The 22,913-nt window shown below is 39.2% G+C and overlaps 1 protein-coding gene across 2 annotated transcripts; it reads left to right on the top strand.

Moving 5' to 3' along the window:
- The first annotated feature begins 374 nt into the window (after positions 1–374).
- On the top strand, positions 375–22,568 carry wbp1lb (WW domain binding protein 1-like b). Of its 2 annotated transcripts, XM_061722812.1 has the most exons (4): positions 380–685; positions 10,639–10,741; positions 15,716–15,877; positions 18,854–22,568. In XM_061722812.1, the coding sequence occupies exons 1-4, from the start codon at positions 599–601 to the stop codon at positions 19,702–19,704; spliced, it is 1,203 nt and encodes a 400-aa protein (XP_061578796.1). In that variant the 5' UTR covers positions 380–598; the 3' UTR covers positions 19,705–22,568. The 2 variants fall into 2 exon arrangements, with proteins under 2 accessions (XP_061578797.1, XP_061578796.1); XM_061722813.1 differs by lacking the exon at positions 15,716–15,877 and having other exon boundaries at positions 375–685.
- The last annotated feature ends 345 nt before the right edge of the window (positions 22,569–22,913 follow it).

Below are 22,913 nucleotides of genomic sequence, written 5' to 3' on the forward strand. Positions count from 1 at the left end.
GTTTCTTGTTATTTTCTTACAAAAGTACGTTTTTCAATGTTTATAATTATTCACAAGTATGCAGTGTCATAACTACATCTCTGACGTTCATAACAAACCAAACTGTTTGAAAATCTGTTTAGAATTGAGCAAGTTATGGTTGTTTAAGCAGTACATGCACCATTAAACACAATGTTATGAGTGAGCGAGCTCTCCTGTGGCAAGATGGCCGCCGGTGAACGACGCTGGAGACTCCGCCTTGAGTCATCTAGCCTTTATATATGTCTAGGCCACACCCAGCAGACGGACGCGGAAAGCCTATCGTTAGGGGAGCGGCTTGTGTAAAAAGGCTGATTTATAGTTCCGCGTTACACCAACGCAGAGCCTACGCCGTAACCCCTGCGTCGATTTAACGCGGGACCATGAATCCGGCTCCCTAACAGCTGTGCGGGGCTGCAGCGGGAGCAGCAGCAGCACCGCTCCCCCCGGACATGTCCTGCAGGCGGGGACGGCGGCGCACACAGCGGCCTCTCACCGCTGCCACCCAGCACTAGTCACACACATTGCAGACGGCGGAAGTTTGCAGGCTCATGTTTTTCCTGGGCCGGCTCTCGGAGGGATGAGAGGCGTGTGTTGGAGCGTGAACATGGGGCTGTTTCTGCACGCCGTCGGCTCCGTGCTGCCCACGGAGCCCGCAGCGGAGAGGGTAAGCCCGGGGTCGGGGCGGCGTTCCGCTTGGTCCTGCACGGGGCTGGGGAACCACTTCACTGCAGCAACCAGTGTCTGTTCGTGTCACCCAGAGAGGGGTGAAGACTTTGTTTAATGGAAAAAGAAAGAGTTTATGCCGCGTTCCATTTGTCCTCGGAAGTGGGGATTTCCTAGTTCCCAGTCGGAATTTTCAACTGGAACGCCCCTCGAAGTGGGATTTCCCACTGGGAAAGTGGGAGAGTCTTCACCACCCCCGAGTTCAGATTCCAAGATGGCTGCCCCGGTTGTAAACAGTAGAAGAGAGCTCTGTAAAAATTCGTAGCACTTCATTCTAGTTTTGGTCACACTAAATCAGTCGTATACAAGTATTGTTCGGCATATATATGCTGCTATAGTGTAATTTACATTTTTCATGTGGTATATGCGAACTACAAACTTGTTTACCTACTTTGTAACTGGAACGCTGATAACTCGGCTGTGACGTCATTCCCAGTTCCGAGTTCTGACTTCCGACTTCCGAGGTAAATGGAACGCAGCATAAGCTGCAGGCCCCGCGCTAGCTCGGCCAGATCCCCACACGCACAAAAACAAGGCCTTTCTAGGGGGTTGTTTCTGCTTCAGGACTGACATTAGACTCACAAGTGGGGGAATGAACTGTAAACGTGGTTATTCAAGTGCCAGAGAGAGCCATGCAGGGAAACAAGAGCCACAAGTGCTTCCTGGAGCTGTGTTTACAAAATGGCTTTGTAGTTAAAACTCCCAACGCAGTCTGTGGCGAGATTAAATCATTTTAAACACGTAAAAACGTTGTGTAACTAGGGCGAACCTTTATTTCTATTAGGTTTATTCTTAAGAGTAAATGTATTTAAAAAGGGAGTCATTTCTTCAGTACACGGGGAAGGGAAGAGAAAAACTGCTCTTATGTAAGAATTTTATTTTTTAACCAAATGCAATGATCTTAAGTGCAACATTTTTATGTTTACACTCTTTTTCTTTCCATTTTATTTATTTTTTCTTTAGCGTGGGAAACCAGGCGTAGTTGTTTTGAAAAAGAAGCGTTCGCGGCCTCCTCCGGTTGTTTTATTTGTTTGTTTACACCGCGGTTGAATTGGTTTGATATTGGATATTGGATATTCGACATTCAAAGACATCCATTTAACTTGTGATACATACCACTGATTTTGGTCATATTGCTTGTGATGTGTTCATGGTCATCTGGACTATATATCACAAGAGAGTAATTATTATAAAATCATCTTATGGGCTGATTTAATGTCGTTTTATGAATTCAACACCCAGATTTAATGTGGTTTTATGAATTCAACACCCATAAAACTTGTGATACATAACACCGATTTTGGTCAAACCACTTGTGATGTGTTCATGGTCATCTAGACTATATATCACAAAACAGTAATTATTTAAAAAAAAAAAATCATATATATGGGCTGATTTAATGTGGTTTAATGAATTCAGCACCCATAAAACTTGTGATACATAACACTGATTTTGGTCATATTGCTTGTGATGTGTTCATGGTCATCTAGATTATATATCACAAGAGAGTAATTATTATAAAATCATACTATGGGCTGATGTATACCATGAACACATCACAAGTGGTTTGACCAAAATCAGTGGTATGTATCACAAGTTTTATGGGTGTTGAATTCATAAAACCACATTAAATCTGGGTGTTGAATTCATAAAACCACGTTAAATCAGCCCATAAGATGATTTTTTAATAATTACTCTCTTGTGATATATAGTCTAGATGACCATGAACGCATCACAAGCAATATGACCAAAATCGGTGGTATGTATCACAAGTTAAATGGATGTCTTTGAATGTCGAATTTCCAATATCAAACCAATTCAACTGCGGTTTTGTACACTTGCTGGAAAGAGTTTCACGCAAAAAGTATTCCAAAACTTTTAAAAATTGCCCAAATGTTCATAATGGATTCTCACATATACAGGAGAGGAGTGTTATGTGCGTCAGTACCCGACCATACTACTGGGAATGAACTATGTCCTGCTCCTCAGCCAGATGGGTCTGCTCTTTGAGGACAGAGAGCAACTTTCAAAAATGTAAATGTGATTTGTTAGAAGGCGCTTCACGCTGGTTTATTTTGGATCAGCTGGGGCACAAATAACTTTTTTTTAATATATATCTATTGCCTCACAGCAAGAAGGTTCCTGGTTTGAGTTTGCATGTTCTCTTTGGGTGAAAGGAAGGGGTACACCGTGCAGATCGCCACTCCATCACAGGCCCAAATGTACATATTAGAATAAATAAATAAAAATATGAGTGTATGCTATAAAGAATATAGTAAATAAATTTAAGCAAATTTAATCTACAGAATATAGGAAATAACTGCTTTAATTTAACAAAATGTATCAATAGGTTTGGTTATTTCTAGGGTTGTCCCGATCAGGATTTTTTAGCTCCCGATCACTTGAGTTTGAGTATCTGCCGATCCCGATCTGATCACTTTTTTTGGCTCCCGATACATTTCCGATACTTTTTCCCGATCTGATACATTTTGGCATTGAATTAAAAAAAAAAAAGAAAAGAAGACTAAAAGTAAATGATCCCAAGTTTGTTTTATTGTCCATTGGAGAACAACATGTGCATATATTTTAACAAAGCTTATCAGCACTGGTGCCACAAAATGTAAAAACATGAAATTGTAAAACAAAAAGTGCAGAATAGTGCAATAACAAAAATAAATAAATTTAACTTCAAAAGAGGTAGTTGAATGACATCCAGTCAAACTCACAAATACAAGAAAATTAAAATGCTTTTTGGCTTAACCTTAGTGCAACATTCTGAATGGCATGAAATGAATATTAGCAGCTTAATGCAACATGAACAGATATAAAATTACACAATTCAAACATGTAAACCATGTTAGTTTCGCTTACTTCGTCACTTCCGACCACTTCTGGCCGTTGGCCGGAAGTGACTTTAAATGCAACAATATATAAAACGATTTAATATATATTAATAACTACGGTAGGTATGTCCCTATACTTTTTTGGCCGATACCGATGTTTTGAAAATGCCGTGATCGGGCCCAATCGATCGGAACAACACTAGTTATTTCCGTCATTTTTTTACACATTTACTTTTCATCCTTCATCCCTTTTTTCTCAGTTATGTATCTTTTTTTTATTTTCCTCCCTTTAATTTCCCTATAAACTTAGTTCAATTCAAAAAACCTCATTTATCCTCAAAGGATATTTTAAAACTCTTTGTTCTTTAGTTAATAGACACATTTTTCTTTTTTCTATTTGCACTTTTCTACACTTATTTTTCATGTGCTTTTATTCCTGTGTCCTTTTTAAATGTCAGTTTCCTTTGCATATGTGCATGCATTTTTGCATCATTGAACAAATGAGGGGAATATCTTTCACATGGTTTCATGGTCAGTGTCTACCTTTTGGTTGATTTCCGGGGCTCCGTGAGAGCTCACAAACTGGGAGTAGAAAAAATGATACATCCTCTTATGCAGCTACAATACAATTAGCTTGCTGTTCAGCAAACGTGAATCGGCAGGAACAGCAACAGAAAAGGCATGGCTGACTGCTTAGCTCTGACAGCAAATTGAGCTAACACTGATACTGGAAAGGCTATTTCTCCACACTTCCCTGGTCTGTATCTATGTGGTAAAATGAGCCACCACTGACATATTTGTCCAGCAAGGAAGAAAGACCCCCTCCCCCCAATTTCTGTAACGATCCAATCCCTCATACCGTATCTAGCGAGGAGACGGAGAAGCTGGTAGCCTACATTATGCAAAAAGCTAGAAAAAAAATCCCTAGCAGGGATTTAAAAATCTACTTAAATTGTCTTGTTAATTAACTACCAATTTGTCATTTGTTGATATACGGTAGTCATGTTATGCAGGAATTTTGAGCAATATCTGTTCTTGTCTTAGTATAACTCTGATTAAATGTTTTGATCAAATGTTGATTGCTGTATATACGTTTTTACATTTCAGGGCTACAGCACATTGAAAAGACAGTTTATTTTCTACTGATTTATTTATTATTAGACTGCCATGGACTGAATATGTACAGGCATTTTAATTAGGGCTGAAACGATTCTTCGAATAATTCAAGTAATTCGATTACAAAAAATGATCGAGGAATTTTCTCTGCCTCGAGGAATCGGTTAATTTTGCCAGCTCAAAGCAGGTATTTCGCCCGGACTACATTTAATGCGGCACAACGCGCTGACGCCGCGCACGTAAAGGAAGAAGAAAGAGGCGGCAAATATGTTTGGTTTTAGTAACATGCCGTGCTCAGCCAGTCTGTAATGGCCCAGATGGAAGACACATGTAGCTCAGTGCTTAACTTTTATTTTCAATCCACGCTATATTTTTCTGGTCCGTTCTCCTATATGTTCCCCCTCTAACCTGGTACATACATAGGTTCCTCTAAATATTTGTTCCCGCTACAGTTTTAATTAAAAGAAAAGGCAGAAAATGTCAGAAAAATAAAAACGTAATAAAGCTAACTGGGTAGTTTTCAATTTTAGCTCTGTAGTAATTGATGGATAAAACATCAAGTAGCGCTGGTGCCTAATGTGCTCCAATACAGCAGGGCTCAGAATTTTATTTTGAACACTGCCAAAACTCAAAATCTTGTACTTTAACTTAAAACTTAACTAGAACTTAAAATTTGCTTGATACAAATGAAAGTTCAATTGAAACGTGGGAAAAACACCTAACCTTTTGGTATGTGTGTTATCAGGTGTAATGGCATTTTAAGGTTAGAAATAAGAAAACTTCTTGGTAAGATCCTTAATTTTTTGAGTGAAGGCAGTGAATTTGGTCAAGTGGTGTAAGTTCAGGGTTTTTAAATGCACAGCCATGAACCTACTGTATTATATAATTTAGTCTTAGTGATGTCAATTAACATCTTATGTATATTTATAATTGCTCTTTAACTAAACAAAAATATGTTTTATCCGATTACTCGATTAATCAATGGAATTTTCAGTAGAATACTCGATTACTAAAATATTCGATAGCTGCAGCCCTAATTTTAATCATGAAAATGTTTTTGTTGGTAGAAGACGCAACAAAGTGCCCTGTAACCATCTCTCTTCCTACTTCCTACAACCCCCTAAATGCCACTCAAGCTGCATATTGTTCACTACATTGAATGTAGAAATTGTGTAGATTTAACCTTGTCATCTCCATTGAGATACAGCAGCACAAAGGTTGACCTTTGTTTTGTCACTTCGTTTTTCTTTTCTTTGTTTCCGACATGGATGGGCAGGTGTTGTTAATGGGGATGCCGTCTGTTTGGCCTGAGGTTCATCCATCATGCTTGTTGCTTATTCATCTTGTAAGATGACATTTATGGCAAGTTTCAGGCCCCGTTTACACGTAGCCGGGTATTTACAAAAACGGAGGCGTTTTCATGCGTTTTGGCCGTCCGTTTACACGGAAACGGAGGTCAAAGTCACCAAAAACGATCATTTCTGAAAACTCCGGCCAAAGTGGAGATTTTCAAAAACTCCGTTTTCCCGTTTGCGTCTAAACGGAGGAAAACGGAGATTTAAGCTTCAGAACGTCACATTATGCACCAGAAACTCACCAGCGTCATGTGTGCGACCTGTGTTTACAATTAGTTTGGGCACCGTCAATATTTTCTTGTATTTTACCTGTTTAATATTCTAAAGTCACACTTAAAAGTAACTCCCCCGTCCCCGTCCAGCCTCCTGCTCATTCAAGCCTGTGAGCGCGTCAGCCAGCAGCATGAAGCCTGAATTATGGTTCCGCGTTAAATCGACGGCGTAGGGTACGCGGCGACGCGCAAGGTACGTGCGCGTCGCCGCGTACCCTACGCCGTAGGCTCTGCGTTAATGTAACGCGGAACCATAAATCAGCCCTTAACTGGAAGTTACACACGTGTCATTTGTTGATGTTTTTCCAGGATTCTGATTGGCTTGCATGACGTTAAGAGCGTTTTCATGCGGGTCCGTGTAAACGAGGATTTTTTTGAAAACGTAGAGGGGAAAATATCCGTTTTTGTAAATACCCGGCTACGTGTAAACGTGGCCTCAGACTGCACCACTTTTGCTGTTGGCAGATTGGCCTCTTCAGACTACATTGCTTGCTGTCCTGTAATCTGGAGCCTTGAGATTGTAGTATTGTACACAGTGATGGTAAGCTGGTCATCCTACTGGTCTCCAAACCACGTTTCTCATAAGCATGCAGTAAATGAGGTGTAACCATGTGTGATGATTAAAAAAAAAAAAAAGATAAAGTTGTTACCTTCTCAAATTGTGGTATGGTGCACTCTTTTGTTGGACGTTTCTTTGCAGGATGCTCTTCTTCCCAGTGACTTCAGTCCATTCTTTACTCTCACTGGCTGTAGCTTGAATGGGGATTCCCTGATGGTGTCAGTTTTGGCATGGTTTTTGTCAACATTGGGAGATGGCAAGGTGACCTGGCAGCAACCATCTTTGATGCATCTTTCAGTTCATCACATGTGACTGAGTGGGCAACCACTGCCTGCTCACCTGTGAGCGGCTTCTGAGAGCCTGGTCTCAGTGGTTTATCCAGGCAGTATTCTCAACAGTCTGTCCTTACTCATCCACTCTTTTAAGAGATGCTTAAATGAATTTGGTTGATCTATACTATACATATTTTTAAGTGTAACTACATACTTCATAAAAGTGTCACTACATATTGTAGCTTTAACTTGCAGGCTGTACTGCAGTTTTTTTTTTTTTTACCAAACTAATATTGTAGCCATTTATTCAGTGATTACCTTGATAATTATCCAATTTGTGTGTTTTAAAGTGTAGCCATTAACAAATGGAGTATATACTGTTTTAGGGCTGTGTGATTAATCGATTTTAAATCTAAATCGGATTTATTAATCAAGACGATGTTAAAAAAAGGAAAATCCTTTTTTCCTTTTTTGCAGCTGGCTGCATTACAGACAGAGCTCGTCTAGTCATCTTTGTTTGGTCAAGAAAATGGTAAATGTTGTCACTTTACTAAACTCAAGGATGATTTACAGTATCTTTCAATTGCACTTCATTCCCAATAGGGACATTTGTTTGCTATTTTTCTTTATAAAATAAAGATAAAATATTTGAAACAATTTATTCCATTGTCTTTTGTAGTTTTACCAAAAAAATCGAAATCGGGTTTTCAGAGAAAAAAATCGGGATTTTATTTTTGTCCATAATCGCCCAGCCCTATACTGTTTGGTCCTTGTGTCAGATCAGTGGCTTGATGGTTAGAGCTGTTGCCCGGTTCCGTTGTGATTCTAAATTGCCTATAGAAATGAGTGTGTGGTTGTTGGTCTGTATGTGGCCGTGTGATGGACTGGCTGTCTGTCTACCCCTGCCTTTCGTCTGAAGACAGCCAGAAAAGGGTTCAGCAGATTCTTGTGACATTAATTGGACTAAGTAGCTATAGATCATAGATGGATGGATGTTTGGTCTTTTTTTTTCCAAGTTAAGACAAAATGAAACGACTCACAAATTTTGTTTATAAATTTTTTTATCCTGCTGTTAACATTTTGTAAAGTTTTAAAGGGTGCACTTATTGGCAGTGATTCATACCTAACCTTGATGATAATGAAATTTCTCTGCACGGGACAGAGTGATAATTAAAAGTCAGGGCGGTTCTTACGTCCAAGGGCTAAATTGTCAAGTCCTACGGGTCTCTGTAAAGTGGATCAACGCAGTCTGTGTAGTCAGGCCTTAACAAAGACGCACAGTCACTTATCTCCAAACGCAGTATCTGATTGCCACTAAGAGACTTTTGAACTCTGCTCATTTCATCAGCTTCTTATTAAAGCTGATTACTTTCTAATGCACCAACAGTTTCAGAAAAAGGTAATCGGATATCCCTTTTAATTTGGTTGCATGGCATGCAAGAGGTGGATTTTTTAATTGTTGCTTGCTTGTATGAGAGGCGAGGGAATGCAGTCTGTGCAGATTCTTTGCTCAATCACTGTTTGTCAGGATAAGTAAGAGCAGTTGATGGTCTAAGACCCCCCCCTCCCCCCAGTCCCATGATTTTCCACCACATACATTTTTAAGCAAGAGTTTGGTTTTGTCTGCATTCATCCTAAAGACTTATTCTTTGTGTGAGGCTTTGTCTGCAAAATTTGCATTACTGTATAAATACTATCCTCTCTTTTCATAAAGCTAAGACAAACATGATGGTCATCTGTGTTGTGCCACATTATGGGCTGAGAGATGAGAGAAAATACCTGAAGTTATTACAAACAAAAAGCGAGAAACAGAAGATCCTGTGCTTGTTAAATATCTCTATGGGGCTTTTTATTCTTTGGTTTATTGCATATTGTGCCTATAAAAGGAAGAAAACAATAATGATCCTGCTAAGATTAAGGCTACATTTTAATGTCAGCAGTTTGGTTTGGGCTGATATGGTGTATCGCATGTTACTCATCAATCTAATTTTTCTGCCTGGTATCTGGCTGTCTTTGTGCATTTCTGTTCTTTTCTTGGCCACGACCTTAACACATGCTTCTCACCACCTTATCATCATGCAGCCGAGTAGCGAGGCCCTGGCTCTGTGTTGCTGCCTGGAAATTTCCGTAAAGCAATCCTTGCCCACTGTTTGGGCTGGATGGGAGTGGGGTGAAGGTTTATGTGTCTGTATGTGTGTACACATGCTGGTGTGGGTAGGGTCGAGGAAGGGAGACGGACAGAAAGAGCTGGAGTACGTTTAAGAGCTTCTTAACACTTTCTATCTATGGGGCAAAGATCTATGAGATAAGGAGGATTGGACCAAGAATCATTATGTATCTGAATCAAGGACCTATACTGGTAATCTACATGGAAAATGACTGTATTTATGTTGAACCTTTTGATTATTAGCGTCATTTGGACAAAGTCAAGGGATTTTCTTAGAAAAGTTCAACACTTGGTCTCATGAAGTTTATGATCACAACAATTCCAGGTTTTTTGGGAGATCTATTTGATTATTATTATTATTGTTGTTGTTGTTGTCATTGGATATGCTTACTGCAAGTTTGTTAAAGGTTGAAATTAGTGATTGAGTGGAGACAGATGCCTTTGGCCTATAATAGAAGATGATTTGTTACACTGTTTCATATTTTACTTTTTCAGATTAAACTTTATGATAAATGTGTTTTTGGATTTTTGGGAATTTATTGAGTGACGTATGTTGGCTTTTAATTTAGCAGTTAATTCCAAGGGCTACTGTATCTGAATACAGTGAAAACGTATCTATATTTAGCTCAGACATTCACTCGGACTCACAGACGCATTAACGGTGATCCAAGGTCAATGTCACTTTGACCAAACATTCATTTCATTTTCTGGTTATTTGGAGAATACCTGGAGGGAATAGAATTACATCTGACTCAAGCATCCGTGAGGACGGGAGGATTCATTTCTGAATTTAGTAGTCGGTGGCAACATGACCTCAAGTTTTGGATGTGTCGACAAGTCGTACACTATTACAAAATTTCAAGGATGAAATGCTAAACTGATTACATTTTATACCAAAAAGTCACCTTCACTGTGATGTAATTATGGTCAGCAAAAGCCAGCCCTAATACTGTAACTTGATGGATACATACTGTAAACAACAGGAATTGTACTTACTACCAGAAAAGACAAAAAGACTCCCACGTGTAGTTTCTTGGAGATTTCGTTCAAGGAGAACATTGAACTGCACTCTTGACCATCACTGCTGATGAGTTGAGTTCAAAATAAACCCAGATGTTTTTAGTTTAAAACTTGGAATATGATCATTAGCGAGCAAGATCAATTAGCATTTTTAAATGGAATTGTGGTGAATTACATTGCTTGTAATTTATTTCTTTTGTATTTGCTTCTGACAGTGTAAATACATTTTTAATAGATATTAATACAATTTTTACTTTAAACGTATGGTGTTTCTCATGCTTGTGTTGCAGAGCTTTCTCCGCTGTGAAGGCGTCAACAACCAGAGTTACTTCTGCGAGTCTGGACACTGCTGCGGAGAATCCCAGTGCTGCAGTTACTATTATGAACTTTGGTGTGAGTTATCCCTTTTTTTTCTTCTTTTTCCATCTTTCATGTTTCTTTCTGCTATCTAACCTTTTTTGTGCATTTTAACAAGTCATAAAATTATATGTCATGTTATTTAACTGGAATGAATTATCCATTCATTGTTACGCTGATTCATCTTTAACTTAATGACTGCCAAGATCACATTTATAACCTCATTGTAAACTCTTGAGAAATCTCAGACAGAGAGGCATAGTCCAGAGACGGGGGATCATGCAACACATGCAGTCAATGGTACAAGCGGCCCCCAAAAATAACAGAACATGTCTGGAAATACTTTGTCATCCTCAGATTTGTTTCTGTTTTGTTCTTTCGCTGAGGCTGAACTGAGAAAGATTATGCAACTGTCTTCAATTGTAGGCCAAATATACTATCAGATAAAACATCTTGTGTTGGTGATAACTATGAGGTTACAGTGCTCAAAAGAACAATATTTAATAACATTTAGTAACACTGTTAATGGTCTACAAAGCATGTGATAGGTGTGTACACCAAGCCAACAGATCTAAGTAGTACATAAAACAACATGACTGTTGTGACTTTTTTTATTTCTTTCTTTCATTTATTATCATTGCACCTCAATATAAACTTAGATAATTATTGAAATATGGTGTGTTGACAGTTTGTCATCTCTGTATTTTCTGGGAAAAAAATTTGTGTAAATTAAGTTTTACTTTTTTTAAAGTGTTGAAAAGCTAGCTATATGTTCTATTTGTAGGTGTGTGTTTTTGCCTTTCAACTTTGAGATTTGTATATCCTTATAGATTTTAGCATACTTACTATGTGCCTTGTTGGAGAGTGAATGTCTTCAGTTCAGTTTAGTTCCCTTCAGTGATAGTTCATTAAATCCCAAAGGGAAATGTTATGATTGACATCTGTATTGAGAGTCATCTGCTGAGTATTTCTGCAGAGGAGAGGACTTTGACTGAGGTCTACAGAGTGAAAAGGAATGGTGAGAGTACAGTCCCCTGTGCTGCTCACCGCCCAGTCAGACATAAAGGTCTTCAGTCCCACAAACTATTATCTTATAACTATTATGTCATCCAGGTGATCATGGAAGCATCCATCTGTGTCTTCTGGAGTTTACTACATAGTACTGCAGACTGAATCATGCTAAATACACTCAAAGACCACGATCCTCACAGGGCTGCCAGCTTTGTCCATATGACGGTGGGTTTGTTGAAGCAGATCTTCAACTCCAGCCCCATGACCATGAGAAAAGCTGCATTGGGTCCTGAAAAGTGCTTGTGTGTTTACTTACTGTAGGTGGGCCAGAAAAAGTATCTCCAAGAAATTCCGGTTGTGTGATTTAAGGGCAGTTGTAGTCATTAAAGGCAGTAAGAGTGAAACAAGGCAGGATGTCTTCCACAGCATTGGAGCTCGTACTCCCACACGGCGTGTCTGCACAGGCATTCAGGACTCTGGGGCTAAAAGCACCTGGACCTGCAGCCTCGTTCTGTTCAGCCTCTCCTGGTCCCTCCTCACCTGAATGCCAGAGGCAGACAGGTGGAAGGGGAGAAGGAGGGAGCCCATGCGGCTACTGATATGGTTTGAGACAACGATGGAGTAGCACCAAGATCCGTGATTAAGATGGAAGATGAGAGGGTTGGAGTGTGACAGGGAAGCTGTTTGTCTGGCAGGGGCAGGGGAGGAAGATGCTCAGGTAGTTTGTGAGCTGAACCCGTTGTAGAACCTGTTCAGGCTTCCATCGGTCTGCTCTCCCTTCTGCTCAGCTGAGGTTGTTCATCCCTAACCACACATCTCCACACATATCTTATGTTGTTGTTGAAGGTAATTGTATTTTTGTGTCTGTCATGTCATTTTAACGGACGATGGCAAAAAATGTAATTCAGAACTAGGGCTGGGCGATATATCGAGATTTTAATATATATCGATATATTTTCAAACGCGATATGGTACGAGACAATATCGTTTATATCGATTTAAAAAAATAAAAATATGATTTTGATATAGCTTATTTTGTGACAAATTGACTTGAATGTTTTATTTGAGATTTGCACAAAGGTTTTGTTATTTGCACAACTGTCAACTTCAGTGGAAAAGTCTGCCTGTTACTGTCTACATTGTATTAATTGCACAGTGTATTTTAATTTCATTGTTATGCAGGAAAGGGATATTTGTTTTATTTTATTCAAGAAGCATTTTTATTCTATATATGCAGGCAGTTTATTTTTATTTCATTTGTTTTATACATTTTGATATTGTGCAGACCTCTGTTAATAAAGGAGCCTGTGTGACATTTGGCACGAGGCTTTGTATTAAAACTGTGTGAGGGTTTGCCTCAGAAAAAAATGAAGCTAACAGAGATGCTATGTTATAATGCTTTGGGGGAAACCCCAATTATGGCACAGAAAAAATATCGATATATATCGAGTATCGCCATTCAGCTAGAAAATATCGAGATTTGACTTTTGGTCCATATCGCCCGGCCCTATTCAGAACTTCCTCTCCAACGACGGGCCGGGCTGCTCCAGTAGCCTGTTTGATTTGTTGTAGCTCTTGGCTTGATTAATTAATAGCTACACACATGTGTATCATTAGCCTTTAAAAAAAAAACAAAAAAAAAACAAACATGTCTCTCTGGAGGAGTAAGGAGAGATGACAGACATTTTGGATATTGGCACGATCAACAGTTTTTCAGTGAAAACCAGATGACTCACCAGGAAGTTGATCATGTAGGCAGTCCTGTTCACTTCTTTCTGTATTGTCCATTAGCCTCTGTCTTTTGGGGAGATCAAAACTGCAGGCCGACAGAGAAGGAGACTGTCTGTTTGTTATGCTGTTAATGCTTATGTGTCAGGGGTCGTTTATGCTCCCAGGGTTGGCACTGACAGGCTGGTATGTTCCCTGTCACTCCTAAACCAGTCACTAACATCATGTAGAAACTGAACCAAAGGCAGTTTATGAAGACATGTCCCAATTAGTGACTCATTTATCTGGGTTGACAAAGGTTAATTATGATATTGACAATGGGTATCAATAAACTTTTCATAAATGTAAATTATCTTACTTGTTAACACATATTAGAATATTGTTTTTTCAAATCTCAAAAATGTTTGAAAAAAAAGTTTGAGCGTGTGTGCTAATATTTGACCAATTGAGATACAACCCTTTTTTGCACGCGCGTGGGTGCGCGCAAAAAAGGGTTGTATCTCAATTGGACAAAATATTAGCGAAGGTCATCGGCTCATTTTCTTCTTCAGAAAGTTTGCACTTATGCTGTTATCTACTATTGGCTTGCTTTTATGCTGACAAACTTTTGAACTCAGTATTCTGATATATTCAATTGTTTCTATAATACTCCATACATGTTAAGTTTTTTTTAAATCCCTTTAATGTTTTTGAGCAGAGCTTTAACTAACTTAACAGTTTTTTACATGCATTTTTAAGTTTGATGTTATGCCGTGTCTTAAGCACAGTGTGAACCGTAATAGAAACCAGTGACAACACGTGAGTAAAGAATGGAAAACTTTACAAGTTTTAATACATTATGTTTCAATACAATACTGGCAAAAGGTAAACTGTGCAAAAGGGAACACTGTTAGTGGTATAATCATAGGAGTCTGGCTACCGACATACTTACGAATGGTACCATGGCTTGTTCTTGCTACATTTTAATAAGAGTTTTGATTTTCTCTGACAGTTGTTTTCCATGTGAGACCTTGATTTCAAGGTGGTTCTTTATTTGACCTATATTTAAAAAAAAAAAAAAAAAAAAAAAAAAAAACATTGAGTACAACAGTTCTTATTTGAGGTGGGGTTTTTTTTTTTTTTTTTTTTTTAAACTGAATTTTCAGCTTAAGAAAAAGTCACAACTGATTTTGATTTTAACCAGATAGAACTGAACAAACATCCTCCTAAAGTGGTGGTAATGTATGTTTTTTTTTTTGGCCAAGGCTTTTTTTATTATGAATGCATCTTTTTTTTCTACAGTACTATTGCCTTTTGTCAACATCTGTTATTATTTTACCCTATTCTGTGGGCTATTTTGTGAATCTTGGTTAAAGTTTTGGAAATGTTGATTCAGAATCAAAAAAACCCTGTTTAAACGGACTCTCAATGAAGCTGAAGGATATCGTTTGAAGTAAAGTTTGTGTCCAAATTCTGAAGCAATCATAACATAGCAGATATTTCTCAGGAGAAACACAAAAGGGTATTACATTTCTGATGACCTTTCCTTCAGGATTTGTGTATCATTGTGACTTAAAAAGTTCATTGAGTTTTTTTTTTTGAGTGCCAAAACTTGATGTTTTACGTTTTTTTCCAGCTGAAAAATACATTTAAAAAAAAATGTTTTACTTCTGTAGTTTCGACTGAAGTCTACAAGTTATTTTTCCAAAATGTGCTCTTTTTGTCTAAAATCCACATTTGTACATTTTAACAGATTTAAGGTGAGCATTTTTCTTTTTGTACTTAAAGAAAAAAAACATTGAAAAGAGCTGACATTATGTTTTGTAGCATATAATTTTGAGCCATGTTAGGCCAGCTCATTTTAGACATTAATAAGAAATGCCTCCTAGGGTAAGAAATCTTCAAACTTGTGATGCAGCGTTACGTCAGCTAAGGAATCGCTCCATGGAGGAATACATTTAAAGGGGCTGGTAAATTGTCAGTGCTTTGTTGTAAAGATTGGATTGAACCTAAACATCTGAGGCGCATGATGGAATAAATACGATTCATGCAGTGTGCAAGTATGTGGACGCTTCACGTAGGTAGAACCAGATGTTTTGCAGTACTCGATATGCTATGTTATGTTTGTGTTAGCTGCAGGCACTTCGTGTTGCATCATCACACGGATTTTGAAAAAAACACGCTGTGCAAAGTCTTATCACCACCTTTTTTCTGCTTTGAAATATGGATCAAAACAATCATATTTCCCTATTTGATTTAATTTGAATTTAACTCTTTTGATCTCCTTTTTAGGGTTTTGGCTTGTGTGGGCGATCATCCTCATACTGAGCTGTTGCTGCGTGTGTCACCATCGCCGCACCAAACACCGGCTGCAGCAGCAACAACGGCAGCACGAGATCAACCTCATAGCTTACCGTGAAGCCCACAACTACCCCTCCGTGCCCTTTTACTTCAGTAAGATCCACCACTCACACACTGAACATTAGTAATGACAGCAAAATAATGTCTGCATTTGATAATGTAATGCTGATCAAACGGCACCGTATTGAAGGGTGTTTCTTTGTGTAAACTTGGTGACAGCTCTGAGATTGTTTTTTATTTTATGCCACTGAATAAAGAGTTGGACTTCAGTGTCATAACTGTCCACATCTGTGTTAATAACCACAGATGTATTTCTTCAAAGTAGGGCTGTTTGATTAATCGATTTTAAATCGTAATTAGAACGGTGTTAAAACGTGAAACTCGTAAAATCGATTTTTCACTTTTTTTTTATTTATTTATTTTTTACCTTGTCTGCACACATATTAATGATTGATGGAAATACCTCTCAATACCTGCGACAAAAACTTGCAAATGTAATGACTGACATTACACACCTCTACCGCCTTCATGGGTTGCATTATTATTTAGCATGCAAAGACCCAGTTTAGTTTAATTAGAAAATGTCTTGTTTTATTTAATTGGAAATATAACTTACTGTATGTTTGCAAGTGCTGATTTGCTGATTTTTTTTTTTTTTTTTTTTTTTTTTTTTTTTTTTTTTTTTTTTTCCAGAGATAAAACTTTATATTTTATTATATTTTTAAAACTTTTTTTCAACTTATTTTACAGAGTTTTGCACTTTATTCATTCATTTTTGGTTTAATAAGAGCAAAGTTTGCACTTAAAGCCCAATGGGGCAAATGTTCAATAAAAAAACAGCATATTTGAAATCATTTCTTTGCCTTTTGTCAATTCACAAAATAATCGTAATCGAAAATCGGATTTTGAGAGAAAAAAAATCGAGATTTTATTTTTGGGCAAAATCAAACAGCCCTACTTCAAAGCAATAACAAGTTGCCTTAATGCAGGGGTCTCCAACCCTGCTCCTCCAGGGCTACTGTCCGGCGTGTTGTAGATGTTTCCCCGTTTTCCCTTCAGCACAGCCCTGATAGATGGCTGTGTCCCCAACAGAGTTGTGTTGACCTTGATGACATGCTGATGATGATCATTAATTAGAATCAGCTTTGTGGAAGCGGGGAACTATCTAAAACATGCAGGACAGTAGCTCTCGGGGACCAGGGTTGGAGACCCTTGTCTTAATGCAACAAGGTTGGGACAGTTGCATGTTTTATATTGGGAAATGTCATGAGCACCAGAGGCAAAGGGCTGCTCTAAAGAAGTATTAGAAATAACCTTTGGGTTATTTGTAAGTTTTGTGTTTCACCAGTGACGCTGACAGAAAGTCAGACACAAGAATAATATTGAGATGTGTTCCCAGTGCAGGTCCTCGAGGGCCACTGCCCGGCATTTTCTTAAAATTGACTGCTCCAACACAACTGATTCAAACAAATGGATTGCCCCATCAGCTTGTCAGGTTTGTGCAAGGCTGTTAACGGCCTGTTCATTTGAAACAGGTGTGTTAGAGGAGGGAGAAATTTAAAACCTGCAGAGGAATGGCTCTCAGGGACCTGGTTTGAGCAACACTAACATAGAAAATCTATTTTTAAAATAAAATGCCATAAGCTGCAGGGTGTCAGAGCACTTGACACTGCAATCAACATGTCCTATCCACACAAATCTTCACAGCACTTTCTTGGTCTAGTTTTTCCTCTTGTAATCCGTGCAGTGTTTTTCCTCTATCATACACATACGTGAATGCCAATAAAAACATTGCAACACATTACTGACAAGGAAAATTGGCTGAACTGTGAGAGTTGTGACTCCCAACTTAAAACAGCGGAGCCTGGCTCTAACATTTGCGCTGAGATCCGTCTGTGGTTTCACACTGTCAGGACCTTTTCTTGTTTGCATAGCCCAGTTTTCAGGAAGCAGCCCGTATTCCTCTCTTGGTACCTAGCCAGTGTTTGTGAAACTAGCTCACACAGCGCTGTGCAGCTCACAGAACAGGAATGACCCAAAAATTAACTTGTTTTGACACACTTTTTTTCCTCTGCCTGTTGCTTCAGGTGTTCTTGATTGGTGGCCTGAACAATTCTGTGAGAACATGGTGAAATTTTGATTTAAAGGGAAAGTTCGTTTTTTTACAACCTGGACCTTATTTCTGGCATTTTTTATGGTCGTATACTCACCCAGAGGTGTTTGGTGTCATTTGGAGTCCTTCGGAAGATATTAGGAGTTTTCTGCGAGCCGCTTCTCCATATAATGGTAGTGAACGGGGCACCGCCGGACACAGACGATGCAGCGTCTAAATAACACATGATTGCCGCAAAACTCTTCATTTCTTTTATGAATCACTAGATCTGCTTCAAGGACCTGTTGTAACATTGTGGCGCTGTCTGTGTAATAAATAAATATGTTTGTAAACAAGACCTCTGAACTCATGACGTCATCTCTGTGCGCGCACTCTGTCCTCCGTTCAGTGAGCTCTTCAGCCGTATACTCGGGCTCAAAACGGTAAGGACGTCCATCATATTCAAAGTTGTCGTCCACAACCTCAGAATTTGACAAATATTCAGACATGTTTCAAATAACTAACAGTAAACTAACAGTAGGAACTCCAGCTGTACACAGAGCTGTGTCTGGGACGCGCGCACAGAGATGACGTCATGAGGTCAGAGGTCTTGTTTACAAACTGATTTAGTTGTTACACACACAGCCCCGGATGTAGACAACAGGTCCTGGAAGCAGATCTAGTGATTCATTAAAGAAATGAAGAGTTTCGCGGCAATCATGTGTTATGTAGACGCTGCATCGTCTGTGTCCCGCTGTGCCCCGTTCACTACCGTTATATGGAGAAGCGGCTCGCAAAAAAACCCCTAATATCTTCCGAAGGACTCCAAATGACACCAAACACCTCTGGGTGAGTATACAACCATAAAAAATGCCAGAAATAAGGTCCAGGTTGTAAAAAACCGAACTTTCCCTTTAGGTGTTTCTCTAAAAGAAGCACCAACTCATATTTCCTCTTTTTTTTTCCCCCTCCTTCAGGGTTTCTGCCAAACTACCTCCTCCCTGACTATGAAGAGGTGGTCAACCGGCCTCCGACTCCTCCGCCCCCTTACACTTCCTTACACACAGGCCCATCCGCGGGGGCTTCTAGCCCCCTGGCTCCTGAACAGCCGGATGGCCACTGTCCAGCCATCCAGTCATCCCCGACCTCCCCGGTCTCCGATGGCATGGGCTGCAGGCCCAGTACGGAGGAACCACAACCTCCCACCTTAGACTTGAGGCCAAAGCCTGACAACAAATCCATGCAAACTGCACAAAATTCAGACACGATCCTGCTATCAGGTGGGCTCAACATGGAGGGACTAAGCAGCCAAGAGAAAAGAAGTGGAAGTGGAGAGAACTGCAAGGACCCCCTGCTGAAGGATTCCAGCCTGTCAGAGGGTTGCACTGAGGATAAAGAGCGGCTGCCCAACGGAAGGAGGAGGAGATTCACAGGGGACTCTGGGATTGAGGTGTGCGTGTGCGGCACACGTGGAAGCAGCGGTTGTGGAGCTGGAGGAACGGCCCAGGACAGCAAGGAGCTGAGGGAACTGGAGAGCCTGCTGGGACACAATATGGATGGTGAGGAGGGGGAGGAGGAGGAGCAGGAGGGAGATGAGTCGGGTGACTTCTGTGACAGCTGCAGTCATCGGGCTTCCTTCAATATGGAGGAGGAGCAGGCACCGGGGGGGCCGGAGAGGAGGGCCGGACACGGCCCGGCGGGGGCTCCCCAGCCGCCTCATAACGCAGGCAGCAGCTCGCTCCACCAGCCCGCCGCGTGCCTTCTCCTCCAGACCATCAACGAGCAGGACGGACCGGCCTACAGCACCAGTACTGAGCCGCAGGGCTGAAGCACAGTCAATGCACCTTCTGGCACAGAGGAAAGGAGAATTTTACTGTTGCCTTGTAACTGAGCAGAGTTTCATGTTTAAATGGTTTCAGAGCGCCTATTTTCTGAATGTGTTCATCTTTGATAAACCAGATGTGGCTGCAGATGTGGGATCTCAGCATAGACTGATCAGATGTTGAGAGCCTGCTCCTGCGCACACTGGAACGGTGGCCTTAACCTGTGTATTTTGGGATGTTTTGGACAGTACAAGCCCTTTAACATACCGTGATAAGTGAGACAATATCCATACTTCAATCCTTCAGTCGTCGTCCTTCTTACACAACACAAGCATTTGACCCCGTCAGAGCCTTTTGCAGCGGGAGCTCTGGCATCCGGAGTGGAAGTTCAATTCTGTGGATGAATGCAGCTTTCTTCACGAGGTGAATTTGAGAATTCTGCGACGCTGTCGTCTGCTGCCACTGACCTTTTGGAAGTACAATGATGCACAAAGCAGGACGTTTTGGATAAATACAATGTGGAATTACTGCAGGGTGTGTTCATGCAAGCTTATACTGTACAGGGACGTTTGACATTGGACCCGTGTTTCTGAAGTGCTTTCTCATCAATTAGAAACCGCTCTGCCTTCAGTTTCTTCTGCTCTACCAGCTCTGCCAGGGATGGGGTTGCATACATCCATTAACAGTTCTTAGTGTGAGCACTTCCTGTTTTGCACAAAGTGTTTCTTCATAATTTTAAGCTTTTAGGAAGAAAAAAGTGAAAGTATAAAATATTTAGTTTTCCCTCAGTTTAGTCTTAAATACACGTATGTGATTACTGGTGGGGGGTTTTTTGTTTTGTTTTTTTCTAATTGGTAAGAAATGTCTCTGCGAACTGTTGGTAGGGAATGGAACTGATTTTCTGCATATGCAATCATTTTTCACTTGATCTGAATGTTTGTAGTATGTGCCTAACAAAAGAAAATAATTAATAGATAGTAAGATCTGTGACACTGGGGAAAGCCTAAAATAGCATGCACCAAAAACAAGTGAAGAATGTTAAGCTTATTAGAAATTACAACTGAAAATGGCAACTTCAGACCTCATGTTTTGTCAGTCACTTATTACAGATTATGACATTCACCAGCTGTGCTATACAAATCATACATATCTACAGTACTTGCATTTGATTGTTACCATGTTACTATTCTTCACATTTGTAAATTCACTCAACGTTTTCATTACAGCTTCTTTCTGATTCCAGTCAACAGGACTTTTTGTGGCACCAAAATAAGACTTAACTGATTTCATTCTTCTATTCTTCCATTTTTCTTTATTTGCACTTTCCATTTGAAAAATTAAATCCTCTCTTTTTGGAGAGGAAGATATGTGTATTATGGCGTTATGTTGGATACATTCATCCCTTAACTTTTATATGTAGACCGTTACTTATGTAATGGTTAATGTAGCAAACAGAAAAATTGAAATGGAAGCATAAAGAAAGAAACTGACCAGTTATGGTAATAAACTAATGATAACTATGTTAGGAACGTTCTCATTGTAAGATCATAACATTTCTTACAGAATTTGCACAACATACTGTCCTGGGTCCATTTCTTTTATTATAAACTCCTAATTCTTGGGACAGGATTTGACTATAATTACAGTGCAACAAACTATCTGTTGAATGCTGCACTGCAGATATAATATGACAGTAAAGTTAAACAATCACTCAAAACACTTCAAAGTCATGAACTCACTGAATGTGTCATCAGTTTAAAATGCCTTCAAGAGCTTGCTTTTTCTTCTTTTTTTTTTTCCAAACATAGTTGGAATGAAAATCTTAAATGGTGTTGATTATGTGGTGTGAGCCTTGTACAGATTAGGTTTAAATGTTGTGGATAACTGCTGCTGTTGAGGTATCTTGCTGATGGGTTATTTAAGGCTTTCCTACGAACATCTGAACAGAATATGCACAAAGAAATGTATCAAGCACAACCATTGATTATACAAATAATTCCCATTAAATCAAAGCTTGCATGGTTTTCTCCAGGTATTCTGGATTCTTTGCTCAGACAATGTGCACAGTAGCTTGATCGGTGATTGTCTGTAGGAGTGAGTGTGAGCCTGAACGGCTGTTTGTCTCAATAAGGTCCTGTATGGACCGCTGACATGTCCAGGGTGCTTGCCTGATGTAAAAAAGGAAAAGGCTCCACCTGCTGCACAACCTTGAACAGGATGAAGCAGATGCCGAAAAATGGACGAATGGAAACCTTCAGAGTTTTTAGCAGTTTTCCATACTCTCCAAGCACATGTTAAAGTGCAATGTGAACTTTCTGGATCAATAATAAGCTGATTGAGTTTTTCCCGTCACAGCCTGAACACACACTAAAGTGCTCTGTATGTCGATGCTTTTTGTGAGCTAAAGAAAACGTATCGTTTGCTTGTGGTTTATAGATCTATTTTTCCATATGGGCCGATTCATGAATATTTAATGGCTATGTATAAAAACTCAAAACCACTCAATTTTTGCAAATTCAGTATATTCTCTAACATACTGTATATGTTAACCAAATAGTCACATTTATTTTCTTTTTTTTTCAAATGAAATCATTAGCTTTATTATTGTGGATACTTTTATTCCATTAGATATTATGATTTTATGTAAAAATTGTGCTTCATTTAAGAACTTAATCTGAAGTTTTGTGAAGGGTACATTTTACTAACATAAATTTGTTAAGAGATCAGGGTGATCTTGCCAAAGACACTTCTTTCTTTTTAAAGGTGTGTGTGTTTTTGCACATATTCTTTGAATGTTCTGATTATAAGCCATTTATTATGAGAGACGGATGTGTGTTTAATAAACATTAAATTTACAGTGAACATTGTACTTGTGGCTTATTAAATTTCAGAGTGTGATTATCATGACTGACTGTGCAATTATGTGGTAGCTCTCTTGATTCGCTATTTATTTAGATTTACATCAGCAAGTCTTTAATCTTTATCATTTTTAAGAACTGTTAATATTTTCTCACCCACCCGATAGACATTGTAAAATATACTGAGTAAACACAGCTCAGTAAACATTAAAAAAAATATGTAAACAGACTCATCGATTTTGTAATCTTTTTCAAACTTAAAGCTAAGGTAGAAAAATTAACTGTCATCATATTCATATTCTGTGCATGTGGTTACTAAACTGCAGGTGTTGGTTTTCAGGCTCTGCCACAGATTT

Source organism: Cololabis saira, chromosome 1 (assembly GCF_033807715.1).
Source record: "Cololabis saira isolate AMF1-May2022 chromosome 1, fColSai1.1, whole genome shotgun sequence".
NCBI lineage: Eukaryota > Metazoa > Chordata > Actinopteri > Beloniformes > Belonidae > Cololabis > Cololabis saira.